The sequence below is a fragment of the Sminthopsis crassicaudata genome, chromosome 3, assembly GCF_048593235.1.
Source record: "Sminthopsis crassicaudata isolate SCR6 chromosome 3, ASM4859323v1, whole genome shotgun sequence".
Lineage (NCBI taxonomy): Eukaryota > Metazoa > Chordata > Mammalia > Dasyuromorphia > Dasyuridae > Sminthopsis > Sminthopsis crassicaudata.
This window is the reverse complement of record NC_133619.1, coordinates 629807397-629831400: the sequence shown is the minus strand read 5'-3', so window position 1 is coordinate 629831400 and position 24004 is coordinate 629807397. Positions and strand designations below refer to the sequence as shown.

At 39.0% G+C, this 24004-nt stretch overlaps 2 protein-coding genes across 9 annotated transcripts in view; one reads left to right on the top strand and one right to left on the bottom strand.

Moving 5' to 3' along the window:
- The window catches only part of CEP104 (centrosomal protein 104), a 53139-nt gene extending 46555 nt beyond the window's left edge, over window positions 1-6584 (bottom strand). Inside the window, exon 1 of one of the 5 annotated variants that reach the window (XM_074306448.1) lies at window positions 6427-6584. The gene's annotated coding sequence lies outside the window, so the exon portion shown is untranslated. Of the gene's footprint in view, window positions 1-87; window positions 642-1159; window positions 1181-6426 lie in introns of those variants that run through there. The other 4 variants (XM_074306452.1, XM_074306447.1, XM_074306449.1 and 1 more) reach the window with 4 other exon arrangements.
- The window catches only part of DFFB (DNA fragmentation factor subunit beta), a 35694-nt gene that overhangs the window by 734 nt on the left and 10956 nt on the right, over window positions 1-24004 (top strand). The window contains exons 1-5 of one of the 4 annotated variants that reach the window (XM_074306454.1): window positions 241-512; window positions 3066-3192; window positions 11426-11614; window positions 13936-14015; window positions 17912-18082. In XM_074306454.1, the coding sequence (XP_074162555.1) occupies window positions 399-512; window positions 3066-3192; window positions 11426-11614; window positions 13936-14015; window positions 17912-18082 (681 nt within the window). In that variant the 5' untranslated portion in view covers window positions 241-398. Of the gene's footprint in view, window positions 1-240; window positions 513-724; window positions 1230-3065; window positions 3193-11425; window positions 11615-13935; window positions 14016-17911; window positions 18083-24004 lie in introns of those variants that run through there. The other 3 variants (XM_074306457.1, XM_074306456.1, XM_074306458.1) reach the window with 3 other exon arrangements.

Sequence of the window (24004 nt, the reverse complement as noted above, 5' to 3'; positions counted from 1 at the left end):
GGGGGCCCCGGTGCGCATGCGCCCAGCCGCTCGCTCCTCCCTCGCCTTCTCGCCCTTCTCCCCTCCCCGATCTCTCCAGTCGTGCACCTGCGCAAAGGGGACGAAGCTCTACGGCGCCTTCTGGGAAGTGTAGTTTTCCTTCCCCCCGCTCCCTCCGGCCAGGCCCGTAGTGCACCTGCGCAGGGGAGGGGGGGGGGAAAGACAAAGCCCCAAAGTCGTCTGGGTAATGTAGTTTCTCCCCGGGGCAAGGTGACTTGCTTTTAGTTGTTTTGTTCCGTGGCGCCGCGAGTCCCGATCCCCGCGGGCCGACTGGCTGGGTAGCGCTGCTGGGTTCCGACGGCTCGGCCGAGCAATCCTCCGGCTCGGCTCTGGGAAAAGTGTTTCTTCAGAGCTCCGCAATGTCCAAGAGGCCCCGGACCTTCAAGCTGCGGGCGCTGCACAGCCAGGACAAATACGGGGTGGCGGGAAAGAACTGCCGGGAAGTGTTGCAGAAAGGATGTCAGAAATTCCAGGTCCTCCAACTGCGTCCCCTCTTCGGCCTCCTTCTCCTTCCTCCCGCCCCCTCCGTCCTCGAGGGCACCCCCTTCTCTGCTTCCGCGGCCGATCTCGCTGCACCAGCCTCTGACCCCCCCACTGCCCCCCGACGGGGCGGTCCTGGCTCGGGAGGAGGCGGGAGCTGCATCACGCAGGCAGATGGGAGCCACAGCTGCCATTCCGGGCCGGGAGTAGGGTGGGAGGAAGGAGGGGAGGGGAGAGGGGAGGGGGAGCGGCTCTTGGCCCGCTCATTCTCCGAGCCTGGGGGCTGTTTCTCACCCCGGAAGATCGCGATCGGGCCGGCTCCGGAACAGCCCAGGCCCGCTACAGACTTCCGTGGGGTCCCCTTCTCTGGCAGGATCCGGGAGGGACAGATCTTGTTCCCCGGTGCGGAGACTGGGCATGCCCAAACCGGGGGGTCGCAGGTGATACTACGCCCCCCTTCCTGCCTGCTTAGGCTAACCCAGTCACTCGGGGCTGGACTCCCGTGAATCATTTAGCGTTGCCTGAACCGGGCTAGACTTAAATCGAAATCCTGCCTCAAACACCATCTGTGTGACCCTGGACGAGTAACTGGAGCTCTCCCCCAGTTTCCTCCTTCTAAAATGGAGATAATAGCACCTACCTCCCAGTGAGCCGTCATGAGGCTCACACGAGCAAGTAAAGCGCTGGGCAGCCATAAGAAAGTGCCCTGGGTAATATCTGCTTTTTATGCTACTATCCTCAGTTTCCTTTAGAGTCTCTTCCGCTTTAGATCCTAGACCTCCTTGGAGTTTTAAAACGGCTAGCATTTATAAACGTTTAGGTTTGCCTATGTCATCATTTCCTTTGATTCTCACTAGAAGCCAGGAAACGGAAGCAGAGATATTAGGGTGAAATACTAGATAGGATTTGAATTAAGGCTGTCCCGACTTCATCCACATTCTTCATGCAACCACCACCCTGGGAGGCCGATGCAATTCGGAACAGCTAAGAGTTATTCATAGAACGCTCTTAGAACTGTAAAATGCATCACACAGGTTACTTAATGCTCCCAACAAACTTGTGTGTTAGATGCTTTTATCACTCACATTTTACAGAAGAGGAAACTGAGGCACAAAAAGATCAAATGATGTATCGGGGTAACTTGGCTAATAATAATATGATTATTAATATTATTATATATTATTAATAATAATAATATTCCGGCATTTGAATTTTGGCTTTCACAACTCCAAGGCTAGCTTCAGCAGCGGATAGTGAAGGGTTCGGTTCGTTTCTCTCCCTTGATTAGAGGTTGTATCATACTCAGACAGAAACTGGACCACAAAAGTATCCATAAGGGAAGCATATTGGCTTAGAAAATCATATGTTAACATTTGTTGTTAAGTCCTTTCCCTCTTAGCTTCTCCAGCCCATTTTACAAGTAAGGAAACTGAGGCAAACAGTTAAGTGACTTGCCTAGGGACACACAGCTATGAAGCGTCTGGGGTCATATTTGAATCAGAGGACTTTCTGACTCCAGGCTTGGTGCTGTAGCCATTTCATTTTCTAGCTGCTTGCCTATTAACATTGTGTTCTATTGCTTTTTTTTTTTTTTTTTTTTTTTTACTTTATTAAATGATTCCCAATTACATTTTAATCTAGTTCAGGTTTCCCCCATTAGATCTCCTCTTTGACACCTCTAATTCAATCTTCTCTCATTTTACCTAGCAGGGAACTTAGTTCAATTCAGTAAATATTAAATGTTTATAGTAGGCCCTGGAGACTCAAAAGCCAATATTAAACATTTCCTGCCCCTCAGGGAGCTAAGGTTCTCTCAGGGGGAGGGGATCGATATATACACATATAAGAAAATACAAAATATATGCAAATTGATTATAAAATATTTTGAGGACCCACTCACAACTAAGGGAATGAGGAAAAGGCTTTTGTAGAGGATAGCTCAGACTTGAAGGGAGTTGGGGATTCCAAGAGACAGATGAGAGGTGGAGAACATTTCAGATATAAGGTCTGCTCAGAAAGTTTAAATCACTCTGTTCTTTTGATATGATTGGTGTGTGTGTGTGTGTGTGTGTGTGTGTGTGTGTGTGTGTGTGTGTGTGTGAAAGAGAGAGAGAGAGAGAGAGAGAGAGAGAGAGAGAGAGAGAGAGAGAGAGAGAGAGAGAGAGAGATTTTGGATAAAGACATTTCACTTTCCTCACATGAGGGAGCTGGACTAAATGATCTTTAAATCCTTGCCAGCTCTAGCTCTGGGAGTCTTATGTTCTGTCTAGCCACTATGGTGGATGAAATTCTAGAAGTATCACTGTGTGACTTTGAACCTCAGTTAGCTCATTTGTGCAATGGGTTGTCAAAGCTGACTAATTGCCTCCTGAATATTTGTTTTAAAGCATTTTATTTTCCAATGCTTGTTTCTATGTGATCATTTAAATAGAAACTTTGTTTCTCCCTTCCCCTGCTTCCCTGTTTTTGGATAAGTTCATATACTAGGAAACTAATAAAACTATTTCTATTTGTCTTACATTTCTCTTTTCTTGCCCTGCTAACAGCTTTCAATTTCTGGCTGCCGCCTGTGTTTGTATGAAGATGGCACTGAACTCACAGAAGACTACTTCCAGAGTCTCCCTGATAACACCGAGCTCATGCTTCTGACCCCTGGGCAGACCTGGCAGGGCTGTAAGTAATATCCAGTAAAGATTCCTGTATATATAATACACAAACACACACACACACACACATATATATGTATATTACGTGTGTGTGTGTGTGTGTGTGTGTATATCTATATAATAGATAAGACTTGGAGCATTCATTCATTCAGTGGGGACTTCCAAGTTGCAGTCAGATGTGAGAGGAAGTCACTTTCAGAGGAGCTTATGTTACTCTTAGTAATCTTGTATCAGAGCAGGTCCTAATATATAATCAGGGGAAACTTTTTGGCATTTCTATTACTTTAAGAATCTTCAAAGAGAAGTGTATTGGAGACATAGTTGCACTCATTTTGCATTCCATGCTTGAGCTTGGATATAATGTTAATCTTTATTCATCACTGCCTTATTTTGGTGCCTTTATGAACCTCATGGATCCAAAGAACAGTGCTTGGTACATAGTAGGTGATAAATGCCATCTTCCTTTCTTCCTTTCTATCCTTTCTGTGTCCTAGGGCTCTGGAATTTGGCTATAATATTCCTGGGACTTTTCATTTTGGGATCTCATTCAAGAAATGATCATCCATGGTTCTTCCACTATTTGATTATAAAATAATAGGGCAGTTTTCCTTGATAATTTCTTGAAAGAGGATGCATATGCTCTTTTTTTGATCATGGCCTTCAGGAAGTCCAATAATTTTTCAAATATCTTTCTTGAATCTGTTTTCCAGGTCAGTTGTTTTTCCAATGATATATTTTACATTGTCTTCTATTTTCTAATTCTTTTGGATTTGTTTTCTTGTTTCTTGTTGTTTCATAGTCATTAGCTTCTACTTGAGCAGTTCTAATTTTTAAGGAATTATTTTCTTCAGTGAACTTTTATCTCTTCAATTCTGTTTTTTAAGGAGTACTTTTCTTCAGTTTTTGTACCTTATTTTCCATTTTTTCCCTTCCTTCCTTCAATCTATTTATCTATCTGAATTACAACAAATATATCAGAAAAATAAGTTATCTATGTTTATGAGCAGCTAGGAGTGAAAGCCTGGAGTCGAGAAGACTTGAGTTAAAATCCAACCTCAGACACTTATTAGCTGTGTGTCCCTGGGCAAGTCACTTTACATTGTTTGTCTCACTTTCCTCATTTGTAAAAATGAGCTGGAGAAAGAAATGGTAGCTCATACTAGTAGCTTTGCTAAAAACAACAACAATAACAACAACAACAACAACAACAAAAAAAAAAACAAAACCCCAAACTCATTTGGAGTCACAAAGAATTAGAAATGATGGCACAACAAAATCTATTTGTCTTTCTTTCCATGTGTCCATCCCATCCATTTATCTCTCTAAAGATAACTAAAGTAGCCATCTGTTAGAATAATAACTAAAGGACAGCTAGTTGGTGTAGTGGATAGAGCACCAGCCCTGAAGTCAGGAGTACCTGAGTTCAAATCTGGTCTCAGATACTTAACACTTACTTCCTGGCTGTGTGACCCTGAGCAAGTCACTTAATCCCAATTGCCTCAACAATAACAACAACAAAAAAAGAATAACTAAAGTAATGGATTCAGAATAGGGCTTTATCTTTTCTGTCTACCTATCTAGCAATCCATTCATATAAAAATATATCTATTCATCCATGCACCTTTCCCTTATCCATTTATTCATATTCATCTATCTACTTATCTTTCATTTATTTATCCACTCATCTGTCCATCCATTTAACTATTTATCTATTCACCTATCATCTATATATCCATCCATCCATTTATCTATTTATCTGTTCATTTATCATGTATTTATCCATCTCTCACCTATGTATCCATTTATCCATTTTATCTATCTATCTATCTATCTATCTATTTATCTATCATTTATCCAGTTCTTCCTCATCATCTATCTTTTATTCAGTTCATCTATGTATCTAACTATTATGGCAGGTAGTCAAAGACCCACCAATAATCATAATCCCATACCAAAGGCAACTGGTGTAGTGATAGAACACTGAACCTGGAGGAAGAAGAGATTTGCTTTTGAATTTTATTTTTAGCACCTTCAGTGTGATCCTGGACAATATACTTAACCTATAACATCACTTGTCTTTGGTCTGTTGTTATTCAGTCATTTCAAATACAACTGTGCCTGACTCTTTGTGACGTCTTTTTTTAGGTTTTCTTGGCAAAGATACTGATTAGTTTGCCATTTCCTTCTCCATTTCATTTTTTTTTTAACAGAGAAGGAAACTGAGGCAAACAAGATTTAAGTGGATTTGCCCAGGATCACACAGTAGTTGATGTCTGAGGCTGGATTTGAACTCATGAAGATAATGGATCTTCCTGATTCCAAGCTCAGTGGGTTGTAAATAAAATAATGGATATATGTTTCATAAATCCTAAATCATTATAATTGAGGGAGCTGGATATGATGGAGAGAGTGCAAGATACATTGTCCGAGGAACTGGATTTGTATACGAGCCCTTCCACTTTCTGTGGCTTGGGAAAAATCACTTCTTTCACCTCTATTGTCTGTTTCTTCATCCATAAAATGACGGAGTTGAACTAAATGACCTTCAGGTTCCTTTTAGGTCTAAATTGATAGCTCTATGAATTGTTGGTTATTATCCCTATTGAAAGGCTAGTGTGTTTTTCTGCTTCCTCTTTGATCACTGTTAATGAGTACTTTCCTTTGGAAAGTTTGGAAAAAAAAATGCCATTTTTCTTCGCTTGAATTTCAATTGTGTGGCCCTTTGCACAAAGGAGAATTATATTTAAAGAGGCTTTTACTAATGTATCCTCAAAATAATTGGATCATGGAACTAGAGCTAGAGGTAAAAGGGATCTTAGGGGTCATCTCATCTAATCTTATCATTTTAGAAGTGAGAACACTGAGATTTACAGATTACACAGTAAATGGCTGAACCAGAATTTCATCCCAGTGGAAAAGGTGCTACATATGGAGTTGAAGGACCTGAATTCAAATACTGATTCTTACACTTAACTACCCATGTGACCCATTTTCCAGCCTCAGTTCTTCTCTAAAATAAAGTAGTTGGACTCAGTGTCTGAGGTCCCTTATGGTTTTAAGTCAATGATATCAGATCTTGTGAATTCAAACCCAGCACTGGGTCCTCTGGATCACACATCTTTTTCCTGCTCAGGAAAAGAGCTGTTTGCTCCATGAGGCATGGGAGGACTTCTTTACTAGAAGAAGAGGAGGAGGAGAGGGAAGAGGAGGGGGCAAGTCAAAAAAGGGAGCTATAAAGTACCTTATAGGTGTCTGCATCTCATGGGAGGCATTGTTTGTTAAGTGCCTTAGGGTCAGCCAGCGTGAGGGACAAGTGTCATAGGGGAAGCCAGCTTGAGGGCCAGGATGGGAGCCCCACTTCTGGGCTTCTGCTTGTTCTTCTAGAGCAGCTTCCCAGACAATAGAATGACTGTGATGTCACACTGAGGGCAGCCAAGGGCAGGGACGCTGGTCTGGCCCCCTCCATCTTTTATATGGCTATAAGATATCAAGAGCTGCAGCGATGTCTATCTCCGGTAGGCCCCTTTGTTTTTCTCTTTGTGATTCTTTGGCAGAGTTATTGTTGCCCTTCAAAATTATTAAGTGTTAAGTTTAAAAAAATAATTAAAAAGGGGATAAGACATATCTATGACATATCTATCTGTCTCAGATATACATATATACATACGTGTATATATATGTATATATATACACGTATGTATATATGTATATGTACATATATATGAGAATGTATATTAAGACTTTCAAGGAAAGGCAAAATGGCTTGGATTTATTTGTTCTCAGCAAGGGAAGGTCAATGAGGGACACAGGGATCTCTTTAGGTGGGTTAGAATGAATGATGCTTTTATTGAATAATAATTATAACTAGCTTTTACATAGCACCTATTATGGGCCAGGAATTATGTTAAAACACATAAATGTACCTAACTCCATTTAAAATCCCCCTTTTACTGTTAAAGAAACTGAGGAAAACAGAGGTTAAATGATTTATTCAAGTTTGTACAACTAGATTTGAACTTGAACCTTCTTGACTCAAGATCCAGCATTCTATGCATTATGGTGCCACCTAATTGCCTCAGAGGATCACTGGTCTTTTCTCTCTCTCTCTCTCTTTTTTTTTTTTTTTTTTTTTTTTTTTTGAGGCTGGGGTTAAGTGACTTGCCCAAGGTCACACAGCTAGGAAGTGTTAAGTGTCTGAGATCAGATTTGAACTCGGGTCCTCCTGAATTCAAGGCTGGTGCTCTATCCACTGCGCTACCTAGCTGCCCCCACAGGTCTTTTCTCAAAGCATATTTGATCTCATTTCATTTAACCATCACAAGGACCATGTGTCATAGATAGGACAGAAATTATTATCCTCCTGTAAGAGATAAAGAGACTTCAAAGGCAGAGATTCTCATTTTTGTTCTTATATCCCTAGCTCTTATCAAAGTGTGCCTGGTATATAATAGGCACTTAATAAAATATTCATTTGATTTATCAATATATCCAAAGTTCAGAGTCAGGACCACATTCAGGCCTTTAGAGCCAGCAAGCACCTTCAAAACCATCTAGTCTAGAACTTGGAAGTCTTTGGCAGCCTGAAGAAACCTATAATCTCTTTTCAGAGTAATATTCTTCAGTGCATAAAGTAAAATACATCCAATTACAAAGGAAACCAATTACTTTGAAATACGGCGCTCACAATATTGAAAATGAAATAGATTCATTGAGCAAGATAAGAACTAGTGATGTAATCCAACCCCAACCTTTGAGACCATCTGATGGTTTTAGAGAGGAGGAAACTGGGACTAAGAAAAGATATTTCATGTCTACACACACATATACATATAAATATATGTATATATATGTATACAAACAACACATAATATATACATATATATACTTATACATATAAATAGCTGTGGATATGTACATATACATACATATATAAACAACATATAATAAGTACACGTATATACTACATATGTATAAATATATGTGTATATATACATATACATAACAATACAATACATATACAGATATACATATATATGCAATTAGTTGGAACAATGGATTGAGTGCCTGCCCTAGAGTCAGCAAGACACTTAATAGCGATGTGACTCTGGTCAAGTCATTTTATACTGTTTGCCTTAGTTTCCTCATCTGTCAAATGGGCAGGAGAAGGAAAAGGCAAACCACTCCAACATCTTTGCCAGGGGTCACAAAGAGTCGGACATGAGTGAAACAATTGAAAAACAGCAAAATATACCAAAAGAAGGGATGGTGCACTTCCAAAAGGTAGGAAAGGATTTCCACCCCCGCCCCCTTTTGCCCAGCATGATGCACTATATAGTGGGGTCTTACTCTGAAGCTTGTTTAACTGAATTGCCAGGACCGTGGATTTAGAACCTGAAGAACCTTTAGATCCTGTCTTGTCCAAACCCCCTCATTTTATAGTTGAATTAGTAGCAAAGCATGAAAATTGCACTCGTATCTTCTATCTTACAAGAGGCTCCTTCTCTTGACTTTCACCCTAGGGCTCTTGGGTCATGACAGTATGCATCATGTAGATAATTGTCCATGTCCACTGATGAAAACAGATTGAACATGGAGTTATAGAGTTAGAAGCTCTCTGAGGGCAGGGACTGTTTTTCTTTGTATCCTTTCATACCTGACACAGTACCTGGCACATGTTACAATTATTTAAATACACGTTAATTTCCTGACTGCCTGATGCAGCATCTGGCATAGAACAGTCTCTTACTAAATTGCTTGCTGAATCACATCATATTAAAACAGAAGAGATTTTGAGGCAGCTGGTGGTGCAGTGGTTGGAGTACCAGCCCTGAAGTCAGGAGGACCTGAGTTCAAATCTGGTCTCAGACACTTAACACTTTCTAGCTATGTGACCTTGGGCAAGTCATTTAACCCCAACTGCCTTAGCAAAAAAAATAAAAGAAAATAAAAATAAAAAGAAAAAAGAAAAGAAAAGAAAAAAGGAGAGATTTTGTTTAGGCCTTAGGAAGTTGGGAGGTTAGGACCTATTTCAAGGGGAGCTGGTATAGCCTATTTTCTGCAAAAGTTTAAAACAGTGGTCCTCAAACTTTTTAAATTAGGGGCCAATTCACTGTCCCTCAGACTGTTGGAGGACTGGACTATAGTAAAAACAAAAAACTCACACTGTCTCCACCCCTCAGCCCATTTGCCATAACTCGGCAGGTCACATCTGGCCCGAGGGCCGTAGTTTGAGAACCCCTGGTCTAAAAGTAGGGTAGAAACCTTGGTATTATGTCAGTGGAATCAGTCGTGCTCAGAAACAAGGGGTGCAGAATTCTTGTGGTCCATTCTAATTTCATCTGTAAAATGGGGATAATAATAGCACCTATTTCCTAGGGTTGTGAAGATAAATGAGACAGCATTTATAAAATGCTTTGCAGACTTTAAAGGATTATATAAATGATTTTTTGTTGAGCTGTTTTTTAGTTATGTCCAACTTTTTCATGACCTCAGTAGGGGTTTTCTTGGCAAAGATAAGGCGTGCTATTTCCTTCCCTAGCTTATTTTATAGATGAGGAAACTGAGACAAATAGGGTTAAATGGCTTGCCCAGGATCACACAGCTAGTGAGTGTGTGATGCCAGATTTGAATTCAGATTTTCCTGACTCCTGGCCTGGTAACTATCCACTGTGTCACCTAGCCATCCTATGTAAATATTATTATTCTGTGATTTCATCTATAAATGTGTTCAGGCCATAGACCCAGCATGTGTCACTGCTTGCTGGGAATTTGTTGCATAATCTTATGTAATACACTTTAAAAAAATTTCTCATGTTCTAAGGCTTTTGTTTGTTTGTTTTTTATTTGTTATTCTAATTCTATTTTAAGTTTTATCAAAGTCTTTTGTTTTAACCTCAAGACATTTCTTGACATGCCTTCCTCCACTGAATCATCACTTCAAAAACAAAGCACAAACAACAACTTTAAACTAAGAAAATCGTTGAACCAAATTATTGTGGTTTCAGAAGTTAGAGAATCTGGATTCAAATCTCTCTTTTGGTCTGTACTACTTGTGTGATCTTGGAGTCAAGCCTCTTAAACTCCCCTGGGTTTAGTTTTCTTCATTTGTCAATGAGGGGATATTGGACAAGATCAGGGGTTCTCAAACTACTGCCTGCAGGCTCCCACCGAGGACATCTATGTGGCCCATCGAGTTATGGCAAATGGGCTGAGGGGCGGAGACAGTGTAAGCTTTTGTTTTTACTACAGTCCGGCCCTCCAACAGTCTGAGGGTTAGTGAACTGGCCCCGTATTTAAAAAGTTTGAGGACCACTGGACTAGATGGTCACTGAAGGCCCTTTCACCTCTAATTCTATGTCCCTGTGACCAGTCAGTAGCACGACTACATTGGATAGCAAATGCAACATTCTGCTTCTTTATCCTTTCCTTTATCTCTTTCCTGAGAGGAGGATGGCATGATTTATAACTTATTCTCTGATTCTAAGATTGGTACTTATTGGTCTTGTGGTTTTATTTTTGGTTATTGTTATTGTATCATTCTTTTTCTGCTTTCTTCACTTTGGATCGGTTCACTCAGACCTATTCTGGGATTGTTTAGAGGGTTCAAAGTCCATTAAACAGGCTGTTGTCTTCATCTAGTTGAGGAGGCATCTGAAGGCAAGGTTTGCTTCCTTCCACTTAGATCCAGTAAGATGCTAGAAGCCAAGACTGGCCTCTGTTTATTCTTAGGACACAACCCACTTCCTCATGAAAAAGTGGCTAGAATGGAAAGGCGATGTACCATTTGCATTAAATGAGACTAATAATTTCTACCTCTCAGAAGTTTGGGAGGCTTAATTATTTGTAAAACAGACTCTTGAAGAACTTTTGGGATGGAGGATGTGGAGAAAGTACAGCATCCCATGAAAGCAGCAATAAAAGCTAATGGTTCCTGTCATGTACCAGAGTTAGCTTTTCCACATTATGCCTTTCAAAGTAGCTCATTTGGGTGGATGAGAAACTGTAGTTAATTTCAGGATAAAAATATAATGAAGAAAATTACTTTCCTCTCCTCTCAAATGCAAACGTTTCTATGGGAATCTGGGGTTCTAAAACGACAGCTCTGATGTCCTAAAATACTGATGTCTTGAAAATACTACAAGTCTTTTTGGATCTCATTGTGGCCTTCTTGGGTGAGTCTGGAATGAATGTCCTTATAAATTTCCCCGTGCTTGCTGTTTGTTTTTCCTTCTTGGCGGCAGATATCAGTGACATCCATCGCTTTCTCACCATATTCTACAAGCCACAGGCGGACGTCATTCAAGCGGCTCGGAAACTGCTCTCTGATGAGCGGGCTCCCTTGAGGCAGAAGCTTCTTGCCGACTTTCTTCACAACGTTAATGAAAACATCCAGGCAGAAAGCCGAGAGGAGGATGGGCCGTGGTTTGAAGGCATGTTCTGGATTATTGCTCCCTCAGAGGGCTGCTTTATTAGCTATCTTGTGATTTGGAGGTGAAAAGTGCTCTCTGAGCCAGGAAGTTGGGTCCTGCCTCTATTATATAAGCAAACTGAACCAAGAAGTGGGTAGAACTTGTGGTTCAAGGAAAAGGGGGCTGGATTTGGGAGTTGATCTGATTTTAAATCTTGGATCTGCCAATTTACTAGCTGGGTGACCTTGGAGAAATCCATTTATCCCTCATTTTCCTGATCCATAAAAGAAAGGGGTGACACTTGGTGCCTTCTCAGGTCAGAGCTGGTTTGCGCTGCCCTCCTTCCAAATTGGGCTCAGAACCATGGACAGAATGTTCACAGTAACTGAGCTTGTTTAATTAGTTGGAGATCTTTTTCTTCCTACTTCTCCCTTTGGTTGGTTTCCAGAAATAAGGGCTCTTATGAAAACATGAAGTTAAGAGGCAGGGTGGGACTATGGCAAGCTGTAGTTGATCTGAAATCAGAAGGTTCAAAGCTCCTGAATATTATTGCTTTCTATCTGGTGACTTTGGGCAAGTTATTTAACAGTTTTTGAGGCTCACTTGGCTCATTTGTAAAGTGAGAGGATGGGACTATTTAGCCTTTAAAATTCCTTCCATCTCCCAACTTATGATTAAAATATATAATTGGGATCTCTGATTTTTATAGTTCATCAGCATGGGAAGCCTTCTTAGTGCAGATTGCCGTGCTTGTTTATTTCTCAGATTAGTCTTAGGTATCATCCGGAGGGGTGATAGGATCATGATGAGAGCAGAGAGGAACCTTTAATTGAACACTTCCATTATATATATGAGCAAATTGAGGCTCAGAGGCATCAAGTGGCTTGACTGTGGTCACACAGCTAGTAGATGTAAAGGGAAGAATTTGAACCTGGGGCTCTCTAACTTCAAATTCAGCATTCTTTCCACTGTTCTGTGTTGCCTGTATAAGTATATATGTATCATCTGAATAATGTTCTTACTGGGAAAATGAAGGTAGAGACCTGAAGATCTAAGTTTGTGTGTGTGTGTGTGTATCTAATTCTCTTGCTTTCCAATAGTTGAACATTTTTGTGGATGGTGGTATTTTTGTGTGTGCTAATGACCCAGAGATCTGTTATGATGTTCTTTTAAGAACTGCATGCTCAGGGCAGCTAGATGGCACAGTGGATAAAGCACTGAGTTCAAATTCAGCCTCAGATACTTAATACTTCCTAGCTGTGTGACCCTGGGCAAGTCACTTAACCCAGTTGCCTCAGCCAAAAAAAAAAAATGCATTTTCTGCTTCTAAGCTAGCTGTAAGGGATTCTGCATCACTTTTGAGTCAGAATAAAAAAAAAAAATGCAATCTCTGCTACTAAGCTAGCTGTAAGAGGTTCTGCATCACTTTTGAGTCAGAGGAATTCTATTACCACCTGATGTGACCTTGGGCCAGTCTAATAATAATAATAATAATATGAACACTACAACTAACAATTATATAAATATATGTATATACATGCATGCATATTATGTAAATGTATGTATGTATCTGTATTGTGTATGTGTATAACAACTATTATGAAAATATATGTATATGTGTGTTTGTATATAATAACATTATGTAAATATATGTTTACATAGGCATATGTATATATGTATATATGTGTATAAATAAATATATATATGTATATATGAACACATATGTATATATATATATATATATATATATATATACATATATATATATATATATATATATATATATATATATATACATATTGATATGCATTGCTTACTATTTGCCAGGTTAAGTACTTACAAATAATATCTAATTTGATCCTGACAATAGCCCTGGAATGTAGGTGCTATTATTTCCCTCATTTTACAGATGGGGAAACTGAAGCTAACAGTCTTAAGTGACTTGCCCAAGGTCACACAACTAATAAGTCTCTGAAGCTCAATTTGAACTCAGGTTTTCCTGACTCCAGGCCTGGTGCTCTGTGCACTCTCACCTAGCTCCTTCAGGTCCTTAGTATCCTCATCTGAAAAATAAGGGAACTAGGTAGGCTCTAAGATCCTTTCTGGGTCTAAATTTATGATCTTATAAACGTATTTCTTAAAATTCAAGGAGTGTGTCAGGATGCAGCCTTAGAAGTCTTAGCTAAGAAAGACTCATGGGGATAAACATTTTGGTCAATGACTAGTCTTTGCTATCTGAGTCCATGGTAGGCTGCTGATAAGCATCCTCATCCTTTGCCATTAGGAATGCTCTTTGTGGCCCTTTGGTGTGTTCCATGTTGGTCTCTTCTCTTTCTTTTCAGGTTTGGAGTCTCGATTCAGGAATAAGTCTAGCTATTTGAGGTACAGCTGTGAGAGCCGCATAAGGAGTTATCTGAAAGAGGTGAGTGGGGGTTCAAAGCTGTCCAGGTCACTGTTGTTATATGGGCCACATGGGAAAGATTTCAAGCTAAGAGACTCTGGGATTGCTTCCCATGGGCTTGGGTCCTGCTTTTTGCTAGATGATCAGCTGACTCTTCCCCTACAGCTTTGAAGATGATGAGAAAGGACACTTGCCCTCCATCATTTCAGCACCTCAGTCTGGAATAGTGGTAGGAATGCTGCCTCCAGAGTAAGAAGGCCTGGGATCAAATCTTTGACTCTTATTACCTCCTTGGCTTTGGATAAGTAACTTAACTTCCCTGATTCTCAGTTTCCTTATCTGTAAAATGAGACGGTTGGACTCAATCCCATCTTGAAGCTGTGCTATGATGCTAGGGATCAGTGGAGGGAGTACTAGATGAAGAATCTGGAAGATCTGAATTCAAATCTTGTCATACATACTTACAGTCTGTGTGACCCTGGACAAGTCACTTAGCCTGTCTTTGTCTCAATTTCCTTATGTGTAATATAAGAGATTTAGACCTCTGAGATTCCATTTAATTCTAAAACTATAAATGGTGAGTGTTTAAAACTTAATTTGTAAATAAAAGTCTCATGGAACCTTGGAGTTGGCTCTAGAAAGATCACCAGAGATCAAGTACAACCTCTTCCTTTTACAAATAAGGAAACTGAGGCACAGCAGATGAAATAATTTGATGACTCTGACAATTAATTGGCAGATGTGGCATTTAAACCCAGAAGAATCCTGCAGAATTATTTAGTAGTTCTATTTTTCTATTATTTTTGAGGCTTCTTAGGTGGTTTAGTGGGTGGAGAGTTGGAACTAGCCTCAGAAAAACCTGAGTTCAACCTTTGCCTCAGCTACTTAATGCTTTGCTTTAAAAAAGTAGAATCATAAAATCACAGATTTAGAGGTGGAAGAGACCTGAGAGGTCAGTTAATCCAACCCTATCATTTTATAGATAAGGATATGGAAATCGAGAAATATTATATGATTTGTTCTAGGGTCACACTGTTCTAGACCCCAGTTTCTTAAACTGTGATTACAAACCCCAAATGGGGACTCATAACTGAATATGGGGGTCATAACATTATAATTTAATTAATGGTAAATTTTTTCTTTAGGTTTCAGCATTCATTTTTGTAAGATCTAATGCTCTAAATTTTTTCTTCCTCCTTTTCTTATCTTTCCTTTCCCCAAATATTAAGCAATTTAATATTGATCATACACGTATAATCCTCTTAAACATATCTCCATATTTGTCATGTTGTGTGAGAAAAATTGAGAAAAATCAGACCCAAAGGGAAAAATCATGAGAAAGAAAAAGCAAACAAACAAACAAAGCAAAAATAGTGTGCTTCAATTTGCATAATTCTTCCTCTGGATGCAGTTGGCATTTGGGTCATTGCATTCATGAGAAGAACTAAGTCTATCAAGAGTTGATCATCACATAATCTTGTTACTCTGTACAATGTATTCCTGGTTCTGCTCATTTCACTCAGCATCAGTTCATGTGAGTCTTTCCAACTTTTCTGAAATCAGCTTGTTTATCATTTCTTTAGGAACAATAATTAAATATTTGATTTATATACCTATATATTTGGGGTCATGTAAAAATTTCTCAGATAAAAAGGGGTCACAACGTGGCTCTCTTCAACAATGAGATGATTCAAACCAGTTCCAATTGTCCAGTAATGAAGAGAGCCATCTACACTCAGAGAGAGGACTGTGGGAACTAAGTGTGGACCACAACTTAGCATTTTCACTCTTTCTGTTGTTTGCTCACATTTTTGTTTTCCTTTTCAGGTTTCTTTTTCCTTTCTAGATCTGATTTTTCTTGTGCAGCAAGATAACTATGGATATATATGCATATATTGATTTAACATATAATTTAACATATTTAACATGTATTGGACTACCTGCCATCTAGGGGAGAGGGTGGGGGGAAAGAGGGGAATATTTGCAAGGGTCAATGTTGAAAAAATTACCCATGCATATGTTTTGTAAATAAAAAGACATAATAATTAAAAAAAAAAGAAAGAAAAAAAAAGGAGTCACAAGTGGAAAAAGTTTAAGCCCTGCTCTATAATTTTCTTCAGATTTTAAGAAAAGTGAGGGCAAAATAGTGGGGACATTTTCCAAGAGTTTTTAAGTAATGATTTCTCATGCTCAGGCCTTTTTAAGTGTCAGAACAGATTTTGCATCATTTTTAGTGGTGGAAAAATGTTACCTTGACTCTGCCTTTCCTGACCTGCCATTCACTGAGAACATGACAGCTGGTGCTATTGTTTCCAAGGGGCCAGAATCTCACTTTTCTCTTCCCGCTTCTTTCCATCCATACTTCCCTGGCTGCACATTACATCTTTGTTCTTCTGTAGCACTGAAGAATAATACATTTCCTGCGACATAACAGGTGCACAGGACAGCTGCAGGCATATCGCCCCTTTGTCTGGGTCAAATCCAATCAAAGCATCTGTCGATGAAAACCTGAACTCTCAAGGGACTCTCAGGTTGATGATGTGTACGTGTCCTGCTTGGACTTAGCCTAATACAAAGGCATTGTGATGTTCCCATGGAGGGCAGGGCCTATCAGTAACCTGGATAGATGCCTTAAGAAATAAGTATGCAAGTGGAAGTCCTGGGCTTATTCTTATTTTTCTTTTTATTTTTTCTTTCTTTTTATTTTTGAAAGCTTAGGCTTGTTGATTCTATTGTCTTGCCTCCTGCATCTGTTTCCTTGTCATTTACACTACAAATATCCTAATTCATCATCACCTTTGCCTAGGTGCCTTCAAATGGGTCTTCCTGTATCCATTTTCTCCAATTTAACTTCCAATTCCCAAAGTGATATTCCCAAAGATTATTTTTGATTGTGTCATTCCACTGCTCAACAAGCAACTACAGATGCTCCCTACTGCCTCTCCAGGAGAGAATAGAACTCTTCTGTTTGCTCCTTTGACTCTTACCTTTCCTTCCAGACTAATTACATATATTTCCATTCCTCGTATACTTTGTATTATAGTCAAATTGATTTATTATTTTTTCCTATAAATGACATTTGGAGCTGCTAGATGGCACCATAGTACACAGAACTCTGGTCTTGGACTTATCTTCCTAAGTTCAAGTCCAGCCTTAGACATTTACTGACTGTATGACCCTGAGCAAGTCATTTAATTCTGTTTGTCTCAGTTTCCTTATCTGTCAAATGAGCTGTAGAAGGAAATAGCAAACCATTGTAGTAGATCCCCAAATGGGATCGTGAAGAGTCAGACATGACTGGACAACAATAAAATACTTTACATTTCCAACCTCCATACTCAGAATATGCTCCTGTCTCACCTATACCTCTTATGTTCCATAGTTTCTCTAGGCTCAGTTCCTTTGAGAAGCCTTCCCTGATTAGCTTTCCACCTCCCCTGGTTAATGCCAATTTTCTGTGAATTATTTTACATCTATTTACCTAATTGGCATATCTTTGAAGCTTCGGCCTGACATTTAAGAACAATTTGATTGTATCTGTCATTTTATTAAAGTTAGAAATTCCCAGTTAGAAAATTTCTTTTCCCAAGGTCCTTTCTGTGTAACTTTATAGTCTTAAGAGAGTTTCCCCGGCTAACTTGCTCAGGGTCATATAATCACCAGATGTCCTAGCCAGAACTTGAAATCAGCTCTTGTAATGATGAAACCAGCTCTTTGTTCCTATGTCCCATGTACCTCTTACCCCCAGGTACCTCTTACCTTATGGCTAATAAATGTATATTGATCATTTGAAAGCTGGGATACTTCACCAAACTTACCTGGAAAACGTGTTCCATTGGACCATCTGTCAGATGGAAACAAAAGATCTGTATCACATCTTGTATTATTGATCCTCTGGGTTTCCTGCTTTCTTATAGGTGAGTGCTTATGCGTCCACCCTCGATCCCCAGCCTCGAGCAGAGTATCTGAAAATCATTGACCATATGAGTGAGAAACTGAAATCCGTACGCTACAATGGCTGTTACTTTGATAGGAAAGACAAAGGGAAAGAGCGTCTTTGTACATCGGAAGGATGGTTCTCTTGTCAGGTGAGTGTGGGGCATTCACTCAAGAGAGAACAGCTATTGCTTGTAAACTAAACCTCAGGACCTCAGCCTGCTTTTATTTTGAAGGGCCCTTGAAGGGTTTTAGGGAACCATATTGGGAAGTATATGGAAGGTATTAGGTTTTTAGTTAAAAGGAGGTTTTTTGCATCCTCCCCTTTCCTACTTAGAATTCCAGAATCTCAGAGATAGAAGGGATCTCAGAAGCCATCTAGTCTAAGCTGCAACTGTGAGATTCCTTCATACAACACTCCCAACAAATGGTCATCCAATCATCGGTGGGCCTGAATTGGTGAGTTTCCTAAATAGAGAATTAGTGTTAAATAGTGGTCTGATTGTTATAAATTCTAAATACCAGGCAGAAGAGTTTGCATGAATGGGAGAGGAAAAAAAAAAAAAAGCTTATCATGACTTATGGTTCTTTACGACAACTGGGTAGTATTACCAATGTAGAACCAATTCAATATCCTATAACAGAATGATTAATGGATTTGGAAAGGAAGTATCTAGGATGATAGATTTTGAGGTAGGACGACCCTACCGTAAACCGATAAAGAGAAGGTACATTGGTTAAAAAAACATTTCCTAACTGAGAATTTCTGATTTCAATAAAATGACAGAAATCAGTCCAATTTTCTTAACTGTCAGACTTCCAAGGATACACCAATTAGGTAAATCGACATAGAATAATTCACAGAAAAATAAGGTTATCTGATTGAATTCTTTCATTTTATAGTTGACACCAAAGCTCCGAAAAAAGCCCGATCTCACACAGAGAATGAGTGGCGGGGCTGGAATTGAAACTTAGTTCCTCTGATCCCAATTCTAGTTTTCTTTATTCTTCCCCTTTCTATGGCATGCTCCGGGGATCTGTCTTTGGCCCTGTTGTGTTCAACATAGTTTAAAAATTCATTGTTATCTTTTGTTTGCTTAGTGTATATCAGCTTTCTCTCCAGATCTCTCCATCTCCCCTCGCTCAGTGAGCCTTTGTTATAAAGAATAAAAAAGAAAATAAAAAATAAAAGACAGCTCAGCAAAACATACGCAACACTGCCTGTTCAATATATTTATCAGTTATTCAGGTGGAGAGAAGAGATGCTTGCTTATCATTGTGGCAGATGGCACAAAGCTGGGAAGCTTAATTGTTACATCAAATGATGCCATCAGCATCCAAAAAGATCTCTACAGGTTAGAACAGTAGGTCAAATCTAAGGGGACTCTTGTTCAATAAAGACAAATGTCAAGGAATTAAAAAAAACTAACAAACCCAAATATGACTGTACAAGGAGGGGACAGGAAAGGTGTGTCAGGGCAATAGTTCACATCAACATGATGTAAGGGTGTTAGTGGACTACCACATGGGTCAGGAATGTGCCCCAGCAATAAACTTTGGCTGAGTTAACAGGATCAGAGCCAAAGCAATGTGTCCCTCAGAATTCTAGTAACTTCCTTTGAAATTACCCCAAATTGATCCTGTCTGCTTTGTTGGTACATAATTGTTTGCTTGTTGTCTTTCCCATTAGATTGTGAATTCCTTGACACTATTGTTTGCCTTTCTTTGTACTGCCAGCAATTAGCATAGTATCTGGAAAGTAGTAAATGTTTAATAAATGCCTATTGTAGAGCTTTGCTATTCTCTGTCCTAAATAGATGGCATTAGTAAGGATATTGACAAATTGGAGGATCTCAGTAAGGTTATTGACAAACTGGAGCATCTAAGTAGGGATATTAACAAACTGGAACATCTTTAGAAGGAGAACAACAAACATTTTAGGAACCATATTGACAGATTGAAGGATCTTAGTAAGGATATTGACAAACTAGAAAGAACGTCTTAGTAGGGATATTAACAAACTGGAATATCTTTAGAAGGAGAGTGACAAAAATTTTAAGAACCATATTGACAAATGGGAGGATCTTAGTAAGGATATTGACAAACTGGAGCATCTTAGTAGGGATATTAACAAACTGGAATATCTTTAGAAGGAGAGTGACAAACATTTTAAGAACCATATTGACAGATTGAAGGATCTTAGTAAGGATATTGACAAACTGGAGCATCTTAGTAGGGATATTAACAAACTGGAATATCTTTAGAAGGAGAGTGACAAACATTTTAAGAACCATATTGACAAATGGGAGGATCTTAGTAAGGATATTGACAAACTAGAAAGAACGTCTTAGTAGGGATATTAACAAACTGGAATATCTTTAGAAGGAGAGTGACAAACATTTTAAGAACCATATTGACAAATGGGAGGATCTTAGTAAGGATATTGACAAACTGGAGCATCTTAGTAGGGATATTAACAAACTGGAACATCTTTAGAAGGAGAGTGACAAACATTTTAAGAACCATATTGACAAATGGGAGGATCTTAGTAAGGATATTGACAACCTGGAGCATCTTATGGAGAAGAATATTGACAAACTGAATCTCGACCAGGATAGTGAGGATTCTGGAAATCATATTGTAGAAGAAGTTTTGGGTTTAGTGGGGAGTAAGCTGATTTTTTTTTTTCAAAATAAGAAAAACTCCTTAATAATTAAAGCTGTACAAAAGTGTTAGGTAGTGATCTGTTAAACAAAAATAGAGGCTAGATGACTAATAAAGCTATCAAAAAAACATTGTACTGAGGACCTACTATAAGTCGGGCACTATGCTGAGAAGTCATCGAAACAAAAGAAACGATTTCTTTCCTTTGAGAAATTTAATTTCCAAAAGGGTAAACAAAGTTAGGGTATATATGAGACAGATACACAGTAAATCTCTAGCAATGGGAAGGGGAATTAGGAACAGTTTCATGTTGAAAGGACTATTTGAAGTCACTTGAAGAGAACTAGGGATTCTAATATACAAAGGGGAGGATAGAATGAATTTCAGACTGAATATAGCCATTCCAAAGTCATAGAAATGGGAAATGGAGCATCTCATTTGAGAAAGACCACTTTTTGGAGAGATTATAAAGGGGCTCTTATTTCATTATGAATTGGACTAGCTGGACATCAAGTCCTTTGTGACTCAGATTCTATTTCTCTGCTTTATGGTTAATGCATAATAGCAAAAGTCATTTGTGTTGTTCTGAGCACCGCTAGGTGGAGCCATGGTGCATAGAGCACTGAATTTAGAATCCAAAAGATGCAATTTAATTTCAAATCTGGTCTCAGACACTTACTAGCTGTGTCAACTCACTTTACCCTGTTTGCCTCAGTTTCCTCATTTGTAAAATGAATTGGAGAAGGAAATGGAAAACTAGTATTTCTTCCCAAAGAATCCCAAAAGGGATCATGAAATTACAAATTGAACAAGACTAAAATGACTGAAATGTAGTACAGGAGTTCAAGCCTGGGCTTGGAATTTGAGTATCATTAAAATCCCAACTAGATGTTGGGATCGAAAGCAATCCATGTACTAGAAATGTTGGCATTCTTTCTCATGTGGGTTAGAATTATACTAATCATCTTGAAAATAATTATAGAATATATTATATATTTTATGCCTGTTATTATATGTATTATGGACTATTCATCATGCACAATTCTTCATGACCCTATTTGGGGATTTCTTGGCAAAGTTGCTGCAATGATTTGTCTATTTCTTTTTCCAGTTATTTTTACAGATGAGGAAACTGAGGCAAACAGGATTAAGTGACTTGCCCAAGGTCACACAGTTAGTGTTTAAGATTGGATTTGAACTCAGGTCTTCCTGACTCCAGGTTCAGTTCACTATCTGTTGCCCTACGCCCACCGCCCCCACATATCTATCAATGTATGTATGTATGTATATATATGGACACACATATTTGTGTGTATATAAATGTTATATTTTATTCTGTATCTGTCAGGACCTTGTAAAGTTGCTTGGGTTAGGTTGGAAGGGAAGTGATTCATATGCAAATCATCCACTTTCTAGGCCTCTTCCATTTTTCTTCTGCAGTAGGTCTGACAGATTTTGTCTGGCTTGGTGGTACAGGTCCTGGGGTTTTTGCTAATGCCTTGTCCCTGCTGGGGTGTGAATAGCAATCCAAATGGCACTTTTTGCCATTTATAAATTGCAAATTGAATTTCCAGCATAATCCACCTCCTGAAGCTGTGGCCTTCCTATTGTTTCTAAGTGGTTAGAGCAGCAGGTGGCTTCTACTCAGTCTTCAGTCAGTGTCCAAGCAAGGGAAAGGGCATTAAGGATTTCCTGCTGCAAAAGTGTCTTTGGACAGCCGGCATTTTTTCTCATCTTCTTCTTTTTTTCTTTCTTTTTTTTTTTTAAATGTAGATGATTGTAAATAGCTCTTACCACAAAGACATCTTTCCTGCAGTTTAACAGAGTGTTTACTGGGAAGGTAGCATGTCAAAAGAGTTAGTATTGAATTCAAGAAGATATAAGTCCTACCTTTGACATTGGCTGAGTGACTCTGGGTAACTTGTTTAACCTCATATTGTCGCTGGGTCACTCTAAAGCTGTTGTTGGTAGGGGGAATGCCCTCACTCTAGAGTTCTTTCTGCCAAAGAAATCAGAGACCCTAATCCCTTGCCTTTTGTACAAAGCTGAGGTATTAAGAAGAGTTTGGATGTGTATCTGAGGAGGGAGTGACTATACCTAGAATTCCCTCCTTTGATGAACTCACAAATCCAGAGCACAAAGCACCGTTTTATAATTCTAATGATCAAAGCCATAGAAGGTGGAAAAAGTAAGGATTTTGGGGAAATTAAAGTGGACTTCATGGAGGGGGGGTGGGTGGGACTTGGGCTGAATTTGGATGAGCCAAGGAGCAAAGGAAGAGGGTCTAGGGAGAAGAAGTGCACAAAAGCATGGGAACTAAAAGGAGGATGATGTGTTTTAAGATTGTGGCTCTTTTTGTCATCACCATCTGTGTCCATCAATGCCTATGAACTTAAAGAGAGATAGGAAGAGAAAGGTAAATGGATCGAGAAATGGTTAAATGGATGGGTGGATGGATAGATGGAAAGGTAGGTGGAGAGAGAAAGAAGAGAAAAGAGAGGGGAGGGGAGGAGAAAGAAAAAGAAAAGGAGAGGAGAGAATTAAAGATTAAGACAGAGAAAGAAGAGAGAATGAGAGAAAGAGAAGAAAGAAAAGGAGAAAGAAAAGGAAAGGAAAGAAGAGAATGTAAGAGAGAGAGGGAGAGAAGGAGATACACACAAGTCCCAATTAGTATGAAAAGTGGATTCTCTGAAGTAGTTGCAGTATTTTGGTTACTTAGTATTATTCTCATTACCTATTTCCATTGGGTTCAGACCAATTACCATATTTTATACAATTAAAACTTCAAACAGTATAAATTCAAGTACATTTGACCACTTGTGGGGATTCATTATTCAAACTAATCACGATGTGACTGTATACCATTTATTAATTTCTTATTGTGTGCTAGGCACTATGTTAAAGGATGAGACAAATAATTTTGAAGACAAGTTAGAATATAATAATGCATAATGAATAGGTTGCTTTTACAGTTAGAATCATAGTAGGTGCTTTAATAGGATGCTTAATGATTAAATTAGAAAGGTAGAGAACTTATTTTGTCTAATCTGGAGCATAGAACTTAAGAAACTTTGTGGCTGGAGAATACATTCATTTATTTATTCATTCATGCATTCGTTTAATAAGTGGACATTAAATGTACTTGTTTTGTGCCAGGAGCCAGGCTAGGACTTCAAAACAAAAACAGAGTATTTTCTGCCCTTAAGGAACTTAATTTATTTTACATGTCATATTTTAGCCGAGTTTTACAGACTTTATACCCGCCTAGATAAGAAAGTGTGAGGGCCACATATGAGCAAAACAATTGTAAACCCGTAAGTGTTTATTAGGCACCTGCAATATTCCTAGAAAAGACCGATGGATTCTGAGCAAAATCTGTGAATTCTCTAGGCAGAGTTGGAGTTCCTGTG